The sequence below is a fragment of the Ursus maritimus genome, unplaced genomic scaffold (assembly GCF_017311325.1).
Source record: "Ursus maritimus isolate PB19 unplaced genomic scaffold, ASM1731132v1 scaffold_16, whole genome shotgun sequence".
In the NCBI taxonomy this organism is placed as follows: Eukaryota; Metazoa; Chordata; class Mammalia; order Carnivora; family Ursidae; genus Ursus; species Ursus maritimus.
The window spans coordinates 61868741-61892433 of NW_024424008.1; the positions used below are offsets into that span (position 1 = coordinate 61868741).

At 44.7% G+C, this 23693-nt stretch overlaps 2 protein-coding genes across 6 annotated transcripts in view; one reads left to right on the forward strand and one right to left on the reverse strand.

Moving 5' to 3' along the window:
* Positions 1-4904: 4904 nt before the first annotated feature.
* The window catches only part of DYNC2H1 (dynein cytoplasmic 2 heavy chain 1), a 299576-nt gene continuing 280787 nt past the window's right edge, over positions 4905-23693 (reverse strand). Inside the window, exons 88-89 of the mRNA XM_040631281.1 lie at positions 23204-23320; positions 4905-5442 (exon numbers count right to left, since the gene is read on the reverse strand). Coding sequence (XP_040487215.1) covers positions 5284-5442; positions 23204-23320 — 276 coding nt within the window. The 3' untranslated portion in view covers positions 4905-5283. The remainder of the gene's footprint in view (positions 5443-23203; positions 23321-23693) is intronic.
* LOC121102934 lies at positions 5382-23223 on the forward strand. 5 transcript variants are annotated; one of them, XR_005835102.1, is made up of 6 exons: positions 5382-5473; positions 5782-6154; positions 10762-11060; positions 11275-11475; positions 15890-16100; positions 23138-23223. XR_005835102.1 is itself a non-coding variant. In XM_040631280.1 (4 exons), exons 2-4 carry the CDS (start codon positions 6150-6152, stop codon positions 15957-15959), a joined length of 789 nt encoding a protein of 262 aa, XP_040487214.1. In that variant the 5' UTR covers positions 5382-5473; positions 5782-6149; the 3' UTR covers positions 15960-16357. The 5 variants fall into 5 exon arrangements, 1 of the variants encoding a protein (XP_040487214.1); XR_005835101.1 differs by having other exon boundaries at positions 5782-5906; positions 6041-6154; positions 10762-11475; XR_005835099.1 differs by having other exon boundaries at positions 10762-11475.

Sequence of the window (23693 nt, forward strand, 5' to 3'; positions counted from 1 at the left end):
GAGGGCTCCCTCTGCAGCTTCCAGCTCCTTGAAATCTGGCCTTTGGTTTATCTGTTTGTTTTTAAGTAGCAACCCAGGGCTTGAACTCATGATCCTGAGATCCAGACCTGAGCTGGGATCAAGAGTCAGACACACAACCGACTGACCCACCCAGGCGCCCCTGGGAATCTGTTTTGACACCAAAGTCCCTGGCTACAGTTTGTGAGCTTTCTCTTTAGCTGGAAGTGAATAGGTTCCCAATAAATGCAGTCTTGTTGTTTTCATGGAAACAATGTGAAAGCTTCTTTCCCTGCCTCCTGAGAAAGGAGGGAAGAACCTGCTGTGGCCCAGGACACCCCAGGGAAAGCTGCCTCCGAGAGGTGTACGCTGCAAGGATATTCCAGGACAGGAGACTCCGAGCAGTGCGCCTGCTCTCCACCCCTGGCCTCTGAGAGAGCACCCCTCCCTCCGACAGCCATGCCCACCCGGCACCTCACCTCCTCAGCCACCCGATTCCTCCACAACCCAGATGGGTTCAGTTTCTAACCCCCGTCGCCCCCCCTCATTCTCCTTCACCTCCTTTACCCCTATCTGCGTCGTCCGACTGACAGTGAAAGTGTTGATTCATTCTTGCATTCAACTTCTTGTTTTCAGTAAGTAAGCCCTCTGTGCAGAAAGCTGGACTACAATGTTTCCAACTCTGTTAAGTGTTGCTCTCTGCAGCTCCCTGGCCAGTCAGGCAGTGTAGACCTGGCGGTATGCTGGTCAATTATCTCCAGGAAGGGGGGGGGGAACGCCCTCATTCAGGGTGTGTGCTGATCTCTGGTATAAGTACCCCCACCATAGCTACGCTGAACCAACCAGTAGGATGTCACTGGATTCAGAACTGGGGGAAATGTGCACAGTCTGCCCTCACCAGCTAGTGCAAGCTGGCTAGAGCACGCCATGTGTCACGGATACCCCGCTTAGAGTGGCCTTCTGAGCTTCAGTGGTTCCATGAAGGGAATGCCAGGGATTCAGATTCTAGGTGTTTTTCCAAACTTGATTAAACAGTGATTTCAAATCCGTAACTGTTCCATTTAACATGGTGCATTTATAAGTAGACAAAAAATATCATTGGGGAGGCATTGGATAATTCTCTCAGTCTTTAGATGCGAAAACAGATGATTTCATTACCCATCTCCAGCTCTTCTGCTCGGTTTAATGCATGCTAGCTTATGTAATTGAAGATAATGAATTTTTTGCCACTTGAGAATGAATCATCGCAACACTCAAGGCCTGGAATTTGCAAGGTCATAAAATGCTTCAGTATTAGTCTTATTTACTCATCAAAGAGGATTCCATTTCCATATAATTGATATTTGAATTGTTCAGTGACGACCATCAAACTTTTAATTAAATTCACTTTTTTGAATCATCTGAAGTACAAACAAGAGGTGAAAGAATAAGAATAAAGAATTTATAGATCCTGAACGTTTGCAAATTCCATTTATGTCTGAGTAAATTTGAAGGCTTAAACGGAGGGCAGTGGGTGCACACGGGCCCCGTGGGAGCTGCTGCTGACACAGGGCGGACGGAAGTGCTCGGTTTCCTTCGGCAACTATGCACATTGTCGAGGAAAATCACTCCCGGTCCATGCCTGGCTTGCAAAATCAGGTAATTAATCAGCATCCTTGACACGTTGTCAGTGTCAGATGCTTATAAATTGAGTTTGGGTGTGCAGTAGGGCTTCGGACTTTATTACAGCCCTATAAGGCTCAAGTGACTGTATTTATGGTTTAGGAATAACTTTTTCCTCTACACCAACAGCTGTCTGTGAGCAGCCTGATTCTGTGCCACTGAATTCTCCTGTTGCTAGTTTAGTTCAATTAAAAAAAAAAAATCAATCCTGGAAATGGTTTCTGTAAAATCATGAGCACCAAAGCTCAGGCCTGCCTCTGTCTAAACGGTCAGACGGCTCACACGGAGTTTCTGATGAGTCTCGGCCGCGACCGTTCCCCATGCTCCGGATGCTCTTCCGCACACAGCGCGGAGGCGCCAATCCCAGGAACCGTGTCTGAAGGAGATGAGGGTGGTTCTTCCTTTCTCTGCTCCATTTCATTGTTTAGATTCCTATGGGGAGGCAACCCTTTGGGATAGAGCGAACTTGGGAAGCACACGAGTCAGGGTTGGTGGTGGTTGTGGAAGCCGCCATGTGAGACGGTCTCTCCTCCTGCTAGAATGAGGCGCCGTCTGTATGCGCCAACACAGCTAGCTGGCCGATGCCCCCGTGGACCTCCCGGCTCCCAGAACTGTCTGCAGCCACTTTGGAGTTCTGATTTCTCCTTTCACAGAGATGAGCGGACTCTGGCATGCTCTGGTTTTCTTAGGCTCATGTAACTTACAGATAAAGAAGATGACAGGCAACTGAAGTCAGGATGGCACATAGCTTTATCTGACTTAAGGTTGCGATCTGTGGTCCTTCCACTAACAAAAGGTAAAACTTTAAAGGAAAAAAATGTTCTTTTTAAGAACCTTGCTCTGGGGAAACAAACCAGAGGAAAGTCTGAGAAAACCTGCATTCAAGTAGAAAAGTTTGATTTGGCAATGTCTAAGAAAAGACAACCAAATAGAAACAATTGAGCAAAAGATAAAAACAGCATTTCACGGCAGTCACAAAGGGACAGTAAACGTAAGAAATGTCGCTTAACCTTACTTGTAAACAGGGAAGCGCAGATCACAGCGACCAGGTCATCGTGACCTCATCGTGTCATCGATGAGGACTCACTCACCTTACTGGGGATGGTCCGACCACACCAAGTACGATAGGAAGCATTTGAAAGAGTGCCCGGCACTATTTCTCCTACGGTCAGTCACAAAGCAGTGTCCCCTCCCCCTCGCCCTCTGTTTCATTGTAGAGCTGACTTCTCGATGAAAAGACGTAATGTCACAAGTATTTTGATGGACACTGTTATCTTCTAACCAGAAACTCTACTGCAGCAAATATGTGTCAAGATGGAGAAGAGGTCCACGCACCTGCTCTCAGCATCCTCGCCTCCAGGATGACAAAGACTCGGCTCTGCGGCCCCTTCCTTAGGGGAGGGAGACGCGAGGGTCTTTCCAGCCCGTTTCCAGGCTGAGCAGCTCTCCTGAACGGGGGCTGGCTGTTCTCCTCGGTGACACGGACGCGTGAACACGGCATCTGTCACTTGGAGTCGCTCTCACGTGCTCAGCACATACTGTGTTGGTTCTGAACAAAATTCTACAGAAGGCAGCCGTTTGATTAAGCTGTGGTTCATCTGAAAACAAGATGGACTTTTCACACTAGAAACACAATCACACATAGACCAGAAAATGGAAGACTGGGAAGTAGTATAACCACATCATTCCCAGCTTAATTTTGATTCCTACATAGTGAACTGTTTCATATAAAACTGTGATCTGTGATCGAGCATTTCAATCCACGCCCAGTCCTCGCATGTGCGTTGGCTCTAGCTCGTACGGTGGTGTTCTTCAAGCCACACTTCTCCGTGCGTACAGCAGCCCGCATTTCACAGACACAAAACCAGAGCTCGAGGGCTCGGGTGTCTCGGCAAAGGTGAGGGGGTCGTGGAGACTGGGAGCCCGGGGTCCTAACTCCCAGGCGAGGACTCCGGCCACTCTGCGGTCCCGCTCAAGCCTGTAAGTCGGCTGCAGCCACAGGCTCTGTCCCTCTCCTCCCCTCGTCCCTGATCTCACACGTGGGAATCACGTGCGTATGATTGTCGCTTCGGCCAAGGTATAGTGCTGTGTTTGCTTTGATCTAAAATAATGTAATCAAATGCAAATTATAGACCTCGAGGAAGTCTTCGTTGAGGTTATGAAGAGTTGAGTAAATTCTGGAATAACACACCCTGCAACTAGACTAGAAAGCTTGCAAATGAAGGAGCTCTGAAGGGAATTACCTCAGAATGTGGAATTCTAACTTTGAGACGTTGTCATTTCTAGGTTCACAGTTTTCTCTCTAAATGCTTTTCATTTTAAAAGCCAGCGTTTGGTTGAACTAGAAAGCAGCACGTTGCCCTGTCGGCGTGCGGACTCCCTTGTATGAAGTCCACGGTTAGCACCCCAGCACAGCCATGCTACAGTCCCTGTTTCCCGTGTGTGTCTCTGTCCTGTGTGGCTGCAAACACAGGGCCCGAGACAGCGGCGTCCCCGGCCCAGCGGCCGCACGGAGGGAGAGAAGGGGAGAGCGGATGGCCGACGGGCCGGGTGCTGCGAGGCGGCTCCTGGAAGCCACCGTATCGTATCCGTATTTGCCGGGTTTTGGCTGCGGCCCCTGCCTGCTCTGGAGCCCCTACCGGCTTGGGCATGTCTGGAACTGCGGAGACTCTGGAAACTTCTCGGGTCCCCAGCCGCCTGCACTACGACCTTGTCCCACGAGGTCTGAACCCCAGGCTCCGAGAGGCTCCCCCCCACGTCTGTTGTGCCCCAGGCACGGCCCTGAGTCCTGGCGTCTCGGACGGGCGCCCTCACCCTGTCTTCCTCTGTCAGAGCGTCATCTCCATGCGGAACTTCCCCCTTGAAATCGTGCGGTGGTTTGCGTGTTTCTGGTCTCCTGACTGGACCGTACAAACGGTAGTATGTTGACAAGGAGTTAAGATTTCTGACCCCAATTCCAGTTGCTGAGAAACTCTAAAATTAAAACATATATTTACTTAAGCTTCCAGCCATTGTAGAATTTACTGTTTCATAGAAACAGATGGTGAAAAGTCATCTACATGAGAAATGATAACCTCTCATTGTTTAATTATTCCATTTATAAAATTCGTACCCTTTCTGTGCTGTTATTCCCCATTTCTCTTGGATTACTTTGAGATGTTGTATATTTTAACTAAAATAGAATATATTTTTTAGTGTTTAAAAAGAGAAAACATATCTAAACCCATAGATGACTGAAAAATTAATGGTCTTGTATTTTATTGATAGAAAATTATGATACCAAAAAATAGCCAAAAATTACTCATTCTTTATACTATTTTCAACCTCTTACTTACAACATTAATTTTTTGAGCCTCGGGAACCGTGAAGTGCCGTACAAAAACATATAATGTTCTCAAGGGAATTCAGCATTTTAACACGAACCCTGTGAACCGTTACTTTAAAAGTCGCATGGTGCTGTCATGACCCATGAAACTAAAAACCCAGTGAGATCAAGAACACAAGGTGGGTAACTACGTGCTAATTTTTGGACTAGCAGTTAAATGTAGACTGACCACACACTTATTTAAAGTTGAAGAAGCAAGTGCTTCTTTTTGCTAAAACAGCTTTTATTATCGTTAGATTCTACGGATTCTTTAGAAACAGAGCTGCTCCACACTGAATCCACTGGTCTTGGCTGCCGCCACACGGGACGTCGATGTTGGCTACCACGCGGTCCCTCTCGGCGCTCGTGTACACGGGCAAGGATATGCACTCACTGGGGGAATATGGACCGTAGGCACCCTGTAGAGAAAGAACCAGGTGTTAAAATACGGTAAGATACCCCCTTGAAGCACATTGGTAGATAACCAGACAGACAGAACTCTCCCCAATAATAAGACTGAATATTTTATTCGGAAATGTCTTAAATAAGGACGAGCAGAGTAAAGGCCCTGGTCCGGCTGCAGCGGGATCAACCCCCAGCCTGATGGGCCTCCTTCACCGTCCCCGAGCCTCGAATAGGGAGATTCTGAAGAAAATCCTACACAGCATAACATTTCATCTATAAATATTTTTTTTGTAACACAATTTTTGCTATTTGCTATTATTGCCAATCAATATTAATTACAATTCCCTTTCTAGGCATTGAAGAGTGTATTTTGGAGAACATAGAAACAATCTCTGTGAAATACTTGCCTTAAAATGTGTGTTTATTAAATACCAACGTGAACAGGATTATACCCTTTCATGCCGTTCATATTTAAACGGTAAGATTGATGCTTTTGTTAATACTCCCAATGCACCACTTTCTCCAAACTAGCTCCTTGATGCATTTCCACAGGCGCAAGGGAGGAGGAGGGCTGGCTCTTTACCTTTCTGATTTTTCTTTCTCCCTTTTCAGCTTCAGCAAGTCTAAGCACAGGAATTTCGTGTTAGCTCTGGAAGAAAACCCACCAGAGCTTAATATGAACAATCCAGAACCACAGCAAGTGGGAAAGAACGTCTAACAAATGAGGTAAGAGGTTGCCGTGTTTTGCTCCTGTATCATTAACAGATCTCTCCGCCATTTCTGGGGTCATGGATGATATACTGTAGATACTCTGATACACTAGAATTGGGTCGTCCCATCAGACTGTAACAAACATAAATTATGTGTGTTAAAAATTAACTTACCTACTGTTTCACTTAACTAGGCAATGTTGAAGATTAACTTTAGTGCTATGCAGAAATGAGACCTAAGTTTCTACGTCTCCAGCTCAACTACCCCTGTTCGAGAACGGGGTTCCACAGTTCCCATGAACACCGTTTGCCATTATATAGGACCTCCCAGAGTGGTGGTTCTACATTTCTAGAACACTTTTTCCCAAATGGAACAATTGAAATTTTTATTAAGTCTACTCGGCATACGGTGTTATCTTAGCTTCAGGTGCACAATACAGTGGTTTGACATCCTACGTACTCCTCAGTGCTCACGGAAGTGTGGTCCCTATCCGTCACCGCACATATTATTACAATATTATTGACAACATTCCCTCTGCTGTACTTCTCATCTCCACGACTGCTTTTATAAATGGAATTTTGTGCCTCTTAACCCCCATTTATCTATTTCACCCATCTCCCTGCCCAGCTGCCTGCTGGAAGCCATCAATTTGTTCTCTATATTTACAGTGTTTTCTTGTCTGTTTCTTCATTTGTTTTTTAGATTCCACATATAAGTGAAATCATCTAGGATCTGTCTTTCTCTGTCAGACTTACTTCATTTAGCCTGATACACGTAAGGTCCATTAATGTTGTAAATGGCAAGATCTCATCCTGACAGCTGCATAATATTCCTGTGTGTGTGTGTGTGTGTGTGTGTATGTGTGTGTGTATGTGTGTGTATGTGTGCGTGTATGTGTGTATGTGTGTGTGTGTGTGTATGTGTGTGTGTGTGTGTGTGTGTGTGTGTACACACACCTCTTTTTTATCCAGTCATCTATCAGTAGACACTTAGGTTGCTTACGTATCTTGGCTATTGTAAGTAATCTTGCAATACATGTATCTTTTCTAATTACTGTTTTCATTTTCTTTGGGTAAATACCCAGTAGTGGAATTACTGGATCATATGGTAGTTCTATTATTAACTCTTTGAGGACCCTCCATACTGTTTCCCACAGTGGCTGCACCAGCTTGCCTTCCCGCCAACAGCACACGAGGGCTCCCCTTTCTCCACATCCTCATGGACACTTTTTATCTCCCGTCTCTTTGATTCCAGCAATTCTGACAGCTGTGAAGTCATATCTCCTTATGCTTTTGATTTGTATTTCCCCAATTTGTAATATTGAGCATCTTTCCATGGGTCTGTTGGCCCTCTCTCTATGTCTTCTTCGAAGAGATTTCTATTCACATCCTCTGCCCAACTTTTAGTTCTATGGAAAGATATTAGGGGTATTTTGGTAAGAATTGTATCGAATCTGCATCGTTTCGGGTACTACGGACATCTTAACAATATCCGTGCTTTCAATCCAGAAGCATGGTGTATTTTTACATTTCTGTTTTTAATTTCTTTCATCAGTGCTTTACAGTTTTTAGATTACAAATCTTTCACCTCCTCGGGTAAGTTTCTTCCTAGGTGTTTTATACATTTTGGTGCAGTTGTAAATGGGACTGTTTCCTTCTCTGCTACGTAGTTACTAGTCCATAAAAATGCAACAACTTTCTGTATATTAATTTTGTATCCTGCAACTTTACTGAATCCATTTATTACTTCTAATAGTTTTTGGTGGAGTTTTAGGATTTTGTACATACAGTATCATGTCATCTGCCAATAATCTGTTTTACTTCTTTACCAGTTTCGGATGCCTTTTATTTCTTGTCTGACTGCTGTGGCTAGGACTTCCCAAACTGCATAGAAGTGGCAAGAGTGGACTTCCTTGTCTTGTTCCTGAAAAGCTTTCAGCTTTTCACCACTGAGTATGTTAGATGTGGCTTTATCATGTTGAGGTCTGTTCCTTGTAAACACACTGTTGAGTGTTTTCATCATGAATGGATGTTTAATTTTTGTCAAATGCCTTTTCTTTTTTTTTATAATAGTCACCATACAGTACATCCCGGTTTTTGATGTAAAGTTCGATGATTCATTAGTTGCATATAACACCCAGTGCACCATGCAATACATGCCCTCCTTACTACCCATCACCGGTCTATCCCATTCCCCCACCCCCCTCCCCTCTGAAGCCCTCAGTCTGTTTCTCAGAGTCCACAGTCTCTCATGTTTCATTCCCCCTTCTGATTACCCCCCCTTTCTTTATCCCTTTCTTCTCCTACCGATCTTCCTACTTCTTATGTTCCATAGATGAGAGAAACCATATGATAATTGTCTTTCTCTGCTTGAATTATTTCGCTTATCTCCTCCAGTCCCGTCCATGTTGCAGCAAATGTTGAGATTGTGTTTATTGAACTTATATAATTTTATTCAACTAATGGATTACTTCTTGGAGTTGAAGAGAGACTCAGAAGAGAAGGGAGACATATTCTAGAATTTTACAAATGGAGAATCAGGAACCCATAGAGGATTTGCCATGGTAATCTGGTTAGCAAGTGGCAAAGCAGCCTGAGACAGTCTGGCTGGAAAGAGGATTTGGTGTGTGAATATTGGCACCTAAAGACTGTGTTCCACGGTTACTTTCAGGACAGAACTCAAGAGCATTTAAGGAAATGAATCATGTTCCCGCTCTGAGCTCCTGACCCTAAGTAGAGGACTCTCTGAGCGTCGGTTTCTCTATTATAAAAGGGAGAAAAAAATACTTGCACAGCCAATAGGATGTTGAAAGGATTCAATGATGCGTTAAACAACTCAAATATATTTATCTACATATCTCTAATTTTGGGGGCTACATACATATACCTTTTCTTTAACTCTCTACTAATTCTCATATCAGCTAGAAAAACAAAATCACAGGTTTTAGCATCTAATACGTGTTATAGATGGTGCTAGGACAGACAGAAATAAAAATACTTTTTCCTTCATGGAAAAAATAAAACCACCGTTCTATTTTTAAGTCTAAGTGGACATTTATGAAATTCTGATTGTCTTTTCCAATACCTCACTCCCCTTACATACACATGAAAATACTGTCCTGTGTCTCCTGGTACTTGATCTCAATCAGTTAAGTCCCTTTGAAGGCTCACTCATTCCTAACATGCCTGAATCTTAACCTGATTTACATATAACAAAACTCTTTATGGAGAATCATTGCCTATATAGATAAAAAGAACATCTGCCCTGAATCTAATTTTTTTTTTTGTATTGCTGACTGTCTCAGTTATTCGTTCATTTCATTTAACAGCATTTTATATGCTAATGTTGTGCTTAGAATTATAAAGCCTAAGCATTTTAGTATATTCCCAAATAAAGAGCATAATAATCTTTGAAGCTGCAAATTTAGCTTAGGAAACAAAGTATTCACATCAAATACACAGACTGTAAGTTGTGGAGAAATGAATATTTTAGAAAATGAAAATAAAAATAAAATACTACTCTGGGACATGTTAACCTAACAAGGATTAATGAAGAGAATGAGTCCTCACTTGGACTTCAGAAAAAATACAGGATTTGGAGTAGAGAGAACTCTCTCCTGTTATCTGTCAGTCCTAATCTCTTCCCTCTTCTCCAGTCTGTTTAAATAGCAGAGCTTGAGGTTCCAGAAATTTCTGTAATTAGCCACTCTTGAAGTTCATAACCTACTGCAGGCATTTACCCCTAAATTCTTCAGCAGAGAGGAGACCAACATTACATATTTCTTGGGCTGAAATGATCTTAAATCTATGAATGCCTGTTTACAATCCCAGGGAAGGTCTTAAATTCTCTCTCCGCCACCTGATACTAGGTTTGCTGGAGGTAACTTCTACATGCAAATGGAAACGTTGTACTGAAATGCGTTAGTGTTGTTATTCCTTTCTAGGCAGAAGATCTGCTGTGTCTCTTCACTGTGATGCAGAGCAATTTTCTCTTTAAATCAGGACTTAATAGTAAGGCAAAGTTGATATTTCGCAATTCACTATCAACTTACTAGGTTTTGTATTTCCAAATCCTTTCCGTCCTTCTTGTTTTTGTTGTAAAGTGGGAGTACACATGTTGCTAGCAAAGCCTACAGTGTTTTAGAAGCAAAGCGGGGCTGCTGCTTCCGCTGCTGCTTCCCCTCCCCCTCTGGCATTGTGCTAAGCTCTTTATTTTTTAATGTTGTTCGTTTACATTTTATCTTCTATTCAAGTTTAGTACAGTGTTATTTTAGTTTCAGGTGTACAATATAATGATTCAACAATTCTGCAAGTCACTCAGTGCTCATCAAGGGAAGTGTTCTCTTCATCCCCTTCTCTTGTTTCCCCCACGCCCACAGCTGTTGCTTAAAATTTTGCTGGTCATTTCTCCAAATCTCTTAAATGGTAAACATTATAACCTGAAAAGAAGTGCAATGGACTTGCTCTTAGGTCACAGAAGAGATGATGAGAGTAGCAGAGATAAGCACTTTGGCATTGTCACTGTGAGCACAACACCTCGGGGGAGACAAGCTCCAGGAACGTTGTTTAGCTCGATGAAATTCTTACGACACAACTCTCTTTTTAATGTGTTTCTCTAAACAGACAAAGCTTGTTCTTGTGGACAGTGGTGCTACCACTGGGGGACCCGAAAAAATCACTGACTCGACCTGTCGGTTTCTTCAGCAGCAAACAGAGCCCCCCACCCCGCGACTCTACAACCCACAGGACTAGTGTGAACGTGAGACCGCTTCACCCTGACAGGTCATCCGGCCTCTCGCAGCGGCACGATTCGCGAAAACCACAGGCACCTGCTCCAAACTCCTGGCGGTGGAGCGACTGGGTCTGGGCCCGCCTTCCCCAGCGGCCGGGGTACAGTCCACACACTGTCACACGGGCTCCAGGTCTGTACCGTGTGCTGGGCTCGCAGGTGTTGACTCCATTCCCCACGCTGCGCCTTTCATTCGGGCGACGTATTCATTCTACAACCTGCCCATTCCCCGAACCCTGCCCTCCGGCAACCCTCAGTTTGCTCTATTTTTTGGGTCTGCTGCTGGTAAGTGAAATCATATGGCATTTGTCTTTCTCTGACTTATTGAAATTAATAATGCCCTCTAGGTCCATCCATGTCGTCACAAATGGCCACAGCTCGTCCTTCTTCATGGCTGAGTCACTAGCAGCGTCTGCGGAGACGCCATCTCCGTTCGTCTCTCTCGGTGAGCGCTGGGCCGCGTGCGTACCTTGCCTACTGGACATCCCGCTGCAGCGCATGTCAACGTGCACGTGTATTTTTCAAATCGGTGTTTTCATTTCCTTTGGGTGAGTACCCGGTAGTGCAATTCCTGGATCCCGGGGCAGTTGTGTCCCCCCAGCAGAACAGGAGACTCTCTCTCCACGTCCTCACCGACACTTGTTCCTCCTTGGGATGCTGATGTTAGCTGTTCTGTCAGGCGTGAGGTGTATCTCACCGTGGATTGGATTTGCATTTCCCTGATGAAATGCAGTGGATTTCTGTATACTGATTTTCTGTCCTGTGACTTCACTGAATTCGTGTATCCGCTCTAGTAGTTTCCAGTGGAGTCTTTCGGGTTTCCGATACGGAGCATCGCGACAGTGCAAGCGGACTTCTTCCTTACTGAGTCGGGTGCCTTTTCTTTCTGTTGTCTGGTGAGGGGACATCCCTGTCTTGCTCCTGACCTTAGGGGAAAGGCTCTCAGTCTCTCACCTGTATGAGGTTCACTGTCAGTTTTTCTTAGACGGCCACAGTGACAAGTGGAGCGATGTTCCCTCCAAACTTCTTGTTGAGGATTTTTATCATGAATGGATGTACTTTGTCAAATGCTTTTTCTCCACCTACTGAAATAAGTTATTTTTATCCTTTGTCTTATTGATACGATGTATCACATTGGTTCGTTTGTGAACACTGAACCACCCTGCAGCCCAGGGTTAAATCCCACTTGGTTGTGCTCAATGTTTTTTTAATGTGGTGTTGGATTCGGTTTGCTATTACCTTGTTAAGGATTTCTGCATCTCTAGTCATGCGGGACATTGGCCTGTAGTTCTCTTTCTTGTGCTGTCTTTGTCTGATTTTGGTACACGGGTGATACTGGCCTCACAGGATGAACTGGGACGTCTTCCCTCCTCGTCTTTAAATGTTTGCTGGCATTCACCTTTGTAGTCGCCTGGTCCTGGACTCTTGTTTGTTGGGAGTCTTCTGACGGATTCCATTTCTGCTCAACTGTTCTAGTCCTCCTGCTTCAGTGTTGGTAATTTATGTGTTTCTAGCAATTTCTCCATTTATTCCAGGCTGTCTGATTTGTTGGTGTATAATTTTTCACAGTATTTTCTTACATTGTTTGGTTTTTTTTGTGGTGTTATTTCTCCTTTGTCCTTTTGTTAATTTGCATCTACTTTATCTCCCTCCCTTTTTAAGACTCTGGCTAGAGATTAATACATTTGGTTAATCCTTTCTAAGAACCATCTGTTCTATTGTTGTTGCTGTTGTTTTAGTATATTATTTATTTCTGTTCTAATTTTTATTATTTCCTTCCTTCTGCTGGTTTAGGGTTTTGTTCATTCTTTCTAGCTCCTTTGGGTGCAGAGTAGGCTGTTTATTTGCAATTTTTGAGGTAAACCTGTATGGGTGTATATTTCCATCACAGAACTGCTTTTCCTGCATTCCAAAGAACTTGGACACACTGTGTTTTCTTTTTTTAAATTTTGTTCGTATCCCAATTGCAGTACAGTTAACAGTGTTCTCCTAGCTCCAGTTGTACAGTGTCGTATTTGACCCTTGCACACACGACTCCGTGCTCGTCACGGTGAGTGTTCTCTGGGCCGCTGTCTTCACTTTTGTTAGTCCCCATCTGTTTTTTAATTTGCTCTTTGATACTGTTTAGCTTCCATGTGTGTGTTTTCCAATTTTTTCCCTGTGATTGATAAAGTTCCTTACCTTTGTGGTCTAAAAAGTTACCTAAAAAAGATTTCAGTCTTCTTCAATTTATCGTGACTTGTTTCGTGGCCTAACATGGCTGCTGGCATGGACACTCTCCTATGCACACTTGAAAAGTACACATATCCTGTTGTTTCTGAGTGGGATGTGATGGATGGATGTCCGTTAAGGTCATCTGGTCTGTGTCTCATTCAAAGACACAGTTTCTTTCCTGGTTTTCTGCAAGGACGTTCTCTCCACGGCGGTAAGTGGGGTGTTGAAGTCCCCGACTGTTACGGGATCACTGTCCGTGTCTCTAGGACTGTTTGTTTTATGCATTTAGGGGCTACAACGGTGGGTGCATAGACACACCTGTTGCGTAGTCCTGATGGACTGACCCGTTTCGTGACCTGGTTACAGTCTGTTTTAAAGTCCGTTTTGTGCAGGTCTTGTTGCCCTGGCATTTCCCCCAGTCTGTCGGCGCGGCGTGTCTCGGCCCATTCTTTCGGTCTGTGGCTGTGGTTTGGAGGGAGTCTCCCCGAGGCAGCTCACCAGATGGGTCTTGTTTTCTTACCCTGACCCTGTGTTGCTGACTGGAGCATTCAGACTGTGTGCACCTACAGTGCTTACTGACAAGAACTCCGTCACCGCCCTTCTGCTCACTGTCTTCTGGTGGTTGTAGTTCCTCTCTATTACGTGCTTTTCCTCTTGCCCTGTTTCTTAGTGGTTTTCTGTAGATTATGCTCGGCCTCGTTTTTGTACATTATAGGTATGGCTTGTGGTGGCATGAGGCTCACACACAGGACTCTCAGTTTATAGCAGTCGCTAGTCTGTAGTCAGTTCATGGACCATTTAAGCTTAAACACTTTTAAAAGAAATATTTTTACTCCCTCTTCCACGTTTTATTTGTAAGTTGTCATATTTTACACCTTTTTAGTCATAATTTTCTTATTTCTAATTATGGCCTTTTCTTTTCCACTTGAAGTCCGTTTAACATTTCTTGTAAGGCCAGCTTTAGTCATGAACTTGTTTAACTTTTGTCTGGGAAACTCTAATTCAGTTTTGAACGACACGTGCTGGGTAGATAGTCTTGGTTGGAGTTTTTCCTTTCATCACTGAGTAGATCATGCCGTTCTCATCTGGCTCGCCAAGATTTTGCTGAAAAATCAGCTGACAGCCTCAGGGGGTTTCCCTTGTACACTGCTTCTCTGCTGCTTTCAAAATGCTCTCTTTAGCACTCTTTTCCGCCATCTCAACCCTTACATGTTACAGTGTGGCTCTCCTCGGGTTCTTCTCGGCTGGAGCTCTCTGGGCTTCCTGGACCTGGATGTCTATTTCCTTCTCCAGGTTAGGGAAGTTTTCTGTTACTATTTCTCCAAAAACTTTTCTGCCGCTTCCTCTCATTCTTCTCCTTCTGGGACTTTTATAACGTGAACATTTGTTTGCTGGACGTTGTCCAAGATGCTCTCTAACCTAACCTCATTGTTAACCATTCTTTTTACTGTGCGGCGTGGCTGCTTTCCGGGGCCCCATCTTCCGGATCAGTGATGCGTTCTGCACCCTTGGTCTGCACTCACGCTAGGGCATCGTTGCGGACGTTGTCCCTGAGATCTTCCATTAAACTGGGTCAGGTGGACTGTTTACCTCTTTCATTTAGTCCTTCTTATGCGTTACGTCTCGTCCTGTCTCCACATTGTGCTTGAGCTTCTGTGTTTCCACAAATTAGATGCGACAGGTCCTAAAGCTTGTGAGTGGTCATCTGTGACTGGGCGGAGACTGTGCATGCCTGCTGGCAGGAGCCGTGTCTGGCATGCGCTGGGGGGGGTCCCAGGGTCCTCCGTAAAGGAGACCCCCCGCGAAAGGGAAGGCTCAAACTGAACTGGTTGCAAGCCAGGATCATTTTCGGGTGCTCTGCTCAGGGGTGCTCTGCATGGCGCCTGGAGTTGAAGCTGGCACAGGCTGGGATGTTCCAGGGTGCCCCCACACCCTGGTAGGGTGACTGCACTCAATCGGGGTGTGGGCTGCGTGCTGTGCGGTGCTTCACACTGGGGGTGCTCTGCGGGGGCAGTGCAGGCACGGTCGGGGGGCACCTGGGCGGGGGTCTCACAGTGCTCTGTGCTGGAGGAGCCCTAGCAAGACCCTGGCGTGGTCTGCGATGCGCACCGTGCACCTGTGCCAGCGCCACCGTCTTGGTGTGACGCTCGAGAATGGTGCGGGCTGGGGGCCCCGGGCCCCCCGAGTGCAGAAGGCTGGCTCTGGCGCTTGGACCCTGCTCCCACGTGCGCGGAGGGGGAGGGTGCACGGTCGGGAGCCCCCACCCCTTCCACCCGGAGTGCGGGGCAGCAGCTGCTGCTCTGTGCTGCGGGACGATGACTCGGCTGGCCGCGGTCCCTCAGGGCTCGTCCTCGCAGCTGCAGGTCCCAGCCCGGGGTCTCCCGTCGTTACCTTGTCTCGTCCCTCGTGCTGCTCTCTAGCTGGTCTCTGCAGAGCGGGCTCTCTGTGACTTGTGTGCCCAGCTGCCCTGGGGCTTCCTCAGGAGGGGCTGCTTTCTAACAGGAATGGACTTGGTGTGTCCCAGAGGACGTGGGTTCAGGGTCTTCCCTGTGTCACCATCTTGGAGCCCGTGCTGGCCTCCCTTTCCAAGTACATCCTCTCCCAGTCTGGGATATGAACCATCCGTCACAAATGGGCTGGACCTGCTGACCCCAGGGTCCCCGAGGGTGTCTCCTACCACCGTGCACGTACGCAGCTGCCCCTTCAGTGTCCCTCCTGGAACTCTTCTTATTCCCACGGTGACTGCAGGTCCAGGAGAAGCGGCCTCCTCGCCGAGGACCACAACTTGCCCTCACCGGCCTCCACGTCCTCCGTCTGAGGCCTCCCCGTGCTGCCCGTCTGCGTGAACCTCTGTAGCTGTCCTTCCAGCTCCGAACTGTACTTGTTTCCCTGTTTGCTCGTGCGCGCAGTACGAGACGCTCGATGGAAGACACTGGCTTGTCCGTGGGACCTCAGGAAGGTAAGTGTTTAAGGACAACACAGCACTGCACGAAGCAGCCTCACACTGCTGTGAAACAGGCACAGAGCTTAGCGTCAGGACAGAGCTGATGCATTCCTCCACATGGTGCTGCAGACGCATCACTGTCTCCAGTGTCACAGGACACAACTGGGCCGCGGGGTCAGGACTGGGCCCCAGTACCCTGTGTTCTGACACACAGGGCGGCTGCCTCATGCCGGCCGAGAAAGGCCGAAAGTGCTCAGTTTATACGAAAGGAAGAGCTCGCTGTAAAGGAGGGGAAGTACCACAAATCCTTCCGTTATGAAGGAAACCCTTTTCATAAAAGTAAAAAAATAAAATCTGAGCCATTTCTTTTATTGGCTAAATACTCATACTCATTTTGCCTCCTTTCTGTACCTCGGCTATTTTTCTAATTGTTTTAAAGCGTGGTAAGTAAAATAGGATAAAGTCAAATATTATGGAGCAATACATCCTGGGTCTTGTAGTGTCAGGTTGCTTTGCAAACAACCCAGTAACAGACGGACACTGCCCCTATTATTATCTTCCTGATTTGCATTCGGTCTTTGGCCAGTTACGCACCTGCTGTTCAGGCCGTTTTCTCCTACGTCTGTAACCACGAGGTACTCTCGTGCTGTTTATAGCGCTGGGGCTCATACACACATGCCCTGCGTTTTCTCCATTGAGGTCATTATATGTTTTTAATTTTGTTTTCCAGGGAATTAACACTTAATTTGGGTCCATTTGAACTGATCTCTGTGATCATACACAACTTTACATGTTATGGTTAAAAAACCGTATCAAACTCCAACAGTAACTTCTGTATATAACTTTCAGTTTTTTTCACATACCTGTTAATAGATTGGAATAAATACTACTCCCTTTTCTATCTGATAAGTCACTCCAATCCTGGAGACAATGAAGCTGACGGGGCTGGGGGGGGGGTACTTTACAAAACGGATGCTCTTTTAGGCCTCGGAGAAATGACTGCCAATTATTACTAAAGCCTTATTAGTTGTTTCCTAAAAATATTCTGTTGCTTTTTATTTTTTATAGAGATTTACAATTCCTGGAAAAATCAATGCACTACTTTTTCTTATGGTAAAAGCAGTATATGAAATAGATTTTACATATAGAATCAAAACTTCAGAGTCTATGCACATATATTCATACTTACATTTTAAAATTTTATTAAGTAAAAGTCTCGTGCTGCATCCTGTTCCAAAGGCAACTATCTCCCAAGTCCCACTGTTGAAAGGTTTTCAATAATTGAGGGTTTTAAAGGGGAGAAATGTTAATGAAATAAGTCTTAAGACTCTTCTTCCTTTTTTGGGGTGGGCCCAAGATGGTGATGCAGGACGACCCTGAACTCGAGTCCACGATGGACACCACGTCAGAAGCTGTTTACAGCGGAACCCCCTCCCACACGGTGAACGGCGCTGGGGAGGGACAGGACTGAGGGGCCACAAGCAGACTGCTCTGCACCAGGGCCCAGAAAGAAAAGCCATGGTTTGAAAAGTCAACTGGAATAGAAAGAAGCCAGGCCTAGAATCCTGCCACCCAGTGGGCACCTGCCGGAGCGCTCTCCAGGGCAAAGGGCTGGGGAAGACCATGGCTTATGTTCCCTCCACCTTGACAGCCACTGAGGGCAGGGTCTGGATGCCAGCACCAGCCTGCTGCCTCAGCAAAGCCCCAGGCCCCCAGCCCGTTCCAGCTCTGGACACACACACAGGGTCACAGAGAAACAGCGGCAGTTTAAAACAGCATCTAGAATATAAAAGATGCAGCCTTAGAATGTCTGCCTCACTGGTGGGAATGAAGAAGTCAGGAGAAATGAGGAAAGACAGGAACATGGTCCCAGTGAATGCTCAAGAACGAAACAGGACGGAGGTAAGCAAAGCAATGGTCACGGAGACGCTCACCAGACTAGAGAGGAGAGTAGATGAACTCGCTGAGAACTCAACAAGGAGAAAAGATAAAAAGAACCGATCAAAACTGAAATAGTCACAAATGAAAAATGCAGAAGAATGGATCAACTACTTGGAAGACACCTGAGGTGAACAGCAGAAAGAAGAGACTTTAGAAAAACAAGGGTAAGTTCAGGGACCTCCTGGATGACGTGTGTATTACAGGGTCTCAGAGGACAGAGAGAACGGGGCAGAAGACTTACTTGAATAGTAGCTCTGAACTCCCCTAACCTGGAAGACATCCAGGTTCAGGAAGCACAGAGAGCTCCAACTAGATGAACCCCTGGAGGTCTACACCATGAAACACAACAATTAAAATGGTGAAGGTTAAAAATACAGAAATTTAAAAGCAGCAAGAGACGCAACTAGTTACATACAGGGAAACCCCACAAGGCTGTCAGCTGAGTTTCAACAGAATCTTTGCAGGCCACAGTGGAGGTGCATGATATATTCTAAGTGATGGAAGGGAAAAACCTAGAACAAGAATACTCCCCCCTCCACACGTTTATCATTTAGAATTGAGGGAGAGAGTTTACCAGACAAAGGAGTTGATCACTATTAAGCAGGCTTTAAAAGAAATGTTAAAAGAACTTCTTTAAGGGGAAAACAAAGCACCATAATCAGACAAAGTTATCAGTAACAGCAAATACACAGTAATGATAGAGCAATCACATAAAAAGCTAGTATGAAGGTTTGTGTACATAGAACATCAAGGGGCTAAGTAAAAATGAAGTTCTTTTAGAATGTGTTCAAAGTTTATGTGACCATCAACAGAACACAGACTGCTGTATTCTTAGGATCCGCTATATGAACCTCGCGGTCAGCGCAGAACAGAAACCTACAACAGACACACAAAAAGGAAAACCAAACATAACACTACACAGAGTCCTCCGTGACAAGGAAATAGAGCAGGAGAAGATGAAAGGAGCAAGGAAGAACTACAACCAGAAAACGATCAACAAAACGGCAATAAATTCTTAATAATTACTTTAAATGTAAATGGTCTAAATGCTCCAGTCAATAGACACAGGGTGAATGAATGGACAATAACAGAAGAGCCATCTCCATGCTGCCTGGGGGAGACTCGCTTTAGACCCCAAGACATCTACACACTGAAAAAGAGATGGAAAAAGACAATGCAGGAAAACGGGAGCAGAAGAAAGCCCCAAGGTAGCAACACGTACATCCGACAAAACGGACTTCGGAACAGAGGTTATAGTGAGACGAAGAAGGGTGCTGCACAATGACAGCAGCCATGAGTATCTACGCACCCAACGTCTGAACACCTAAATACAAACCAGTGTTAACAGACATAACACAATAGTCGGGGACTTTAATACACCACTTACATCAACAGAGATCGTCCAGGCAGAAAACAAACCCGTTTCATTGTATGACACATTAGACCAGATATATCCAGAACATTCCATGCAAAAACAATAGAAAACACATTCTGTGCTAGTGGGCTTGGGATATTCTAATAGATCACCTGTTAGTCCACAAAACAAGTCTAAATATATTGGAGAGTGAAATCATGTCAAGTGTCTTTTCTGACCACAAAGATATGAAACCAGAAATTGGAAACAATTTAAGAAAACATACAGGTGGAAGCTAAACTGCATGCTAATGGGTCAATGAAGAAATCTAAAAGGAATAAAAAAACTCATGGAGACAAATGCAAATGAAAAATGAAAAAACATCTGCACAAACAAAGCAGTTCTAAAAAAGGGTAATTTGGGGGCCTCCCTCAAGAAACTAGAAAAACCTCAAATAAACAATCCAACCTCACACCTGAAGGAACTGTAAAAAAACAAAGCTCTAAGTCAGTAGAAGAAAAAAATAAAGATGAGAGTAGAAATATATGCAATATGGACTAAAAACAAATAGAAAACAGTGAAACCAAGAGCTGGTTCTCTGATATACCTCTAGCCAGACTCATCAAGAGAAGAAGAGAGGACCCAAATATATAAAACCAAACATGAGACAGGTAACAACTGACACCTCAAAAATACAAAGGACTATATGACACTACTATAAAAAACTGTATTCTAAACTGAACCATCTAGAAGAAATGGAGGGATTCCGAGAAACATCGAATCTTCCAAGAATGAATCAAGAAGAAGTAGAAAATCTGAACAGACTGAGTACTAATCATGCAAGTGAATCATTAATTCATAAAACTCCTAACAAACCAAAGTCCAGGGCCTGGTGGCTTCCCAAGTAAGTTCTACCAAACATTCAAATAAGATTTAATATCCTCCCCAAACTATACAAAAAATCAAAGAGGAAGGAAAGCTTCCAAATTCATGCTACAAAATCACCATTACCCTGATAGAAGAGTCAAAGACACTACAAAAAGAACTACAGGCCGATATCCCCAAAGAATACAGATGCAGAAATCCTCAACAAAATATTAGTAAATGACATTCGAAAATGCATTATAACGATCATCCACCATGATCAAAAGGGATTTATTCCAGGAACACGAGGATGGTTCAATGATCTGAGATCATTCAGTGTCATATACCACAGTAACATAACAAAGGCTAAAAATCACAGGATCATCTCAATAGCTGCAGAAAAAGCAAAAAAAATCACCATCCACTCCTGATTAAAAAAAAGGGGGTTTAGAGGGAACATACCTCAACATAATAAAGGCCTTGCAGGATAAACTCACAGCTAACCTCATACTCCATGGTGAGAAACGGGGCTTTTCCTCTAAGATCAGGGACAAGAAGTCCACTCCTGCCACACTGATTCAAACTAACCCTGGAAGTCCTAACCACATCCGACAAGAGAAACAAATAAATGGCATCCAAATTGGTAAAGAAGTAAAACTGTCAATGTTGGCAGATGACATGGTATTAAAAAGACTCCACCAAAAAAACCATTAAAAATAAATGAATTCAGTAAAGTTGCAAGATATAAAGTGAATATACAGAAGCCTGTTGCATTTCTATGCACTAATAACAAAGTAGCAGAGAGACTTAGGAAACACTTCCATTTATAATTGCACCCAAATGAAAAAAAATAAGAAAAAACTTACCCAAGTAGGTAAAATATGAGTCATGTAAAACCCAGAGCTCTGATGAAAGACATTCAAGACAACACAAACAAATGTACAGACATACCAGACTCAAGAGTCAGAAAAGTTAGTATCAGTAAAATGTCCGTGCTATTCAAAGCAATCTGCAGATTCAGTGCAATCCCTAGCAAAATACCCACAGCATTTTTCACAGAACTAGAACAAATAATCCTAAGATTTGTATGGACCCACAAAAGACCCTAAATAGCCAAAGCAACCTTGAGAAAGAAGAAGAAAGCTGTAGGAATCACAATCCCAGATTTTAAGATATACTGCAAAGCTATAGTAATCAGAACGACCAAGAGAATAGAAAAGAAAGCCCAGAAATAAACCCTTGCTCATATCGTCAATTAATCTATGAAAAAGGATACAGGAATACACAATTAAAAAATGATAATCTTTTCAATAAATGGTGCTGGGAAAACTTAACCACTACCTGCAAAAGAATGAAATCACTGTCTTACAGCATACACAGAAATAAACGTGAGACCTGATACCACGTAACTCCTGGAAGCCAACACAGGCAGAGGGCTCTTTGTTACGGGCCTTAGCGGCATATTTTTAGACACGTGTCCTAGGGCAAGGGAAAGAAAAGCAAAAATAAACTGCTGGGACTACACCAAAATTAAAAGCTTCCGCACAGCAAAGGAAACCATCAACAAAACAAAAAGGCCACCTACTGGATGAAAGAAGATATTTGCAATGATATATCTGATAAGGGACTAATATCCAAAATCTACAAATAACTTCTACAACTCAACCCCCAAAAACAATCTGATTACAAAACAGATAGAGGATCTGAGACATTTTTCCAAGAAAACCTACAGATGGAGACACATGAAAAGACGCTCAACATCACTAGCATCAAAGAATCACAATGAGACATCACCTTGTACCCGTCGCAACGGCTGGAATCAAAAAGACAAGAAACAAAGGTGTCGGTGAGCATGTGGAGAAGAAGGAACCTCGCGCTCTGTTGCTGGGAGTGCAAATTGGTGCAGCCACTGTGGAGAACAGTATTGAGGTTACCTACAAAATTAAAAGTAGGACTACCGTTAACTATTCAGGAATTCCACTACTGCGTATTTACCCAAGAAAAATAAAAACGCTAACTTGAGAAGATACACGCACCCGTGTCTACTGCTGCGCTCTTCACCACAGCCAAGACGTGGACGCAGCCTCGGTGCGCGCTAGGGTGGCTGATGATGGACAGAGCACAGCGGACGGACGGACGGCGCGTGTGTCTACATACATACACGTGTACACAGCCGCAGAAGAGAATGAGACCTCGCCACTCATGACGATAGGGACGAACGGAGAGGGTGTTACACCATGTGAAAGAAGTCAGAGAAAGACAAACATCATGTGATTCCATCTCTGTGTGGAATCTAAGAAACCAACCAATGAACCAACACAGAAACAGACCCATAAACACGCAAGACCATCTGGAGGTTGCCAGAGGGTGTGGGGGTCGGGAGGATGGGCAAAGCAGGTGAGGGGAGTGGGAGGTGCAGCCTGCCAGTTGGGGCACGAGTCGTGGGAATACGGTCAACGGCACTGTGACAGTGCGGTGCGGGGACCGATGGCGGTTCCACTGTGGCGAGCACAGCACTGCTGTGTTGTATGCCTGAGACTCATGTAACATTGTGTGTCAACCGTGCTCACATTAAAAACAGAACAGAACGAAAGACTTGCTTTCTTCACGTGCCCATTCCCAGCAGCGACGCAGTACGAAAGAAATCAGATCTGTATTAACCTGTCGACACCGTCAGTGCCTGCGTGGCTAACTAGGAAAATAAAGGAACATAATACATGGTAATCCATATTATCATTAAAGGCTTTTTTTCTTAGCAGGATACACATTACTTAGAAATTAAAAACTACAACGCTATTCTTTCCATAACAAAATGAAAGATCTTAAAATGCCCCATACATTTTAAAAATCATAAAGGACACAATATTTTGACTCTAAATTTGTTCCAACGCAGGTGAGATTAGAAAATAAAAAGTGCCGAGACCAAGACTGTCTTATCCCGACAGCGGAGCTGCATTACCTGGGGGATCCAGCCCACACAGCAAGGGGGGACAGGACACACGCTGGGAGAATCGTGGTGATTCTCGGAGAGCTGGCTTCCATCAAAACTGCAGCCTTCCAGTAACAAGCCGCCCATCTGTCAGGGAAACAAGCAAACCACTGAAACCCACGTCCAGCCTGAAACGTCAGGAGCTTCCGTGTACTAGCGAACGACGGAGGGCAGCACGTACCCTCCTGACTATGGACGCCAGGGGATTGTTCTCTGAATCTGAGACTAAAGAAGGTGAAGACCTGGGCCACCGTTCACAGGACTTCTTTATGTCTGTGCTGCTTATTTAGCAGGTAGCTTAGAAATAAATGCTTAAAATGTATTTAGTTACAACTGCAGGTATGTCGGTATTAGATTGTTAGAAATATAATGGAAAATGCCAAAAAGTTAGTCTTTCTCCAAGAAGGTGAAAGAAGAGCATAATTAAGGGAGACTGTCTGTCCCTGCTTGGGGTTCTGAC

What these genes read in the sequence shown, in the direction of transcription:
- LOC121102934 (XM_040631280.1), top strand. An exon ending in GGTGTTTTCATTTCCTTTGG is followed by an intron (nt 11,476 to 15,889) that starts GTGAGTACCCGG and finishes CGGTGACTGCAG; the next exon opens with GTCCAGGAGAAGCGGCCTCC.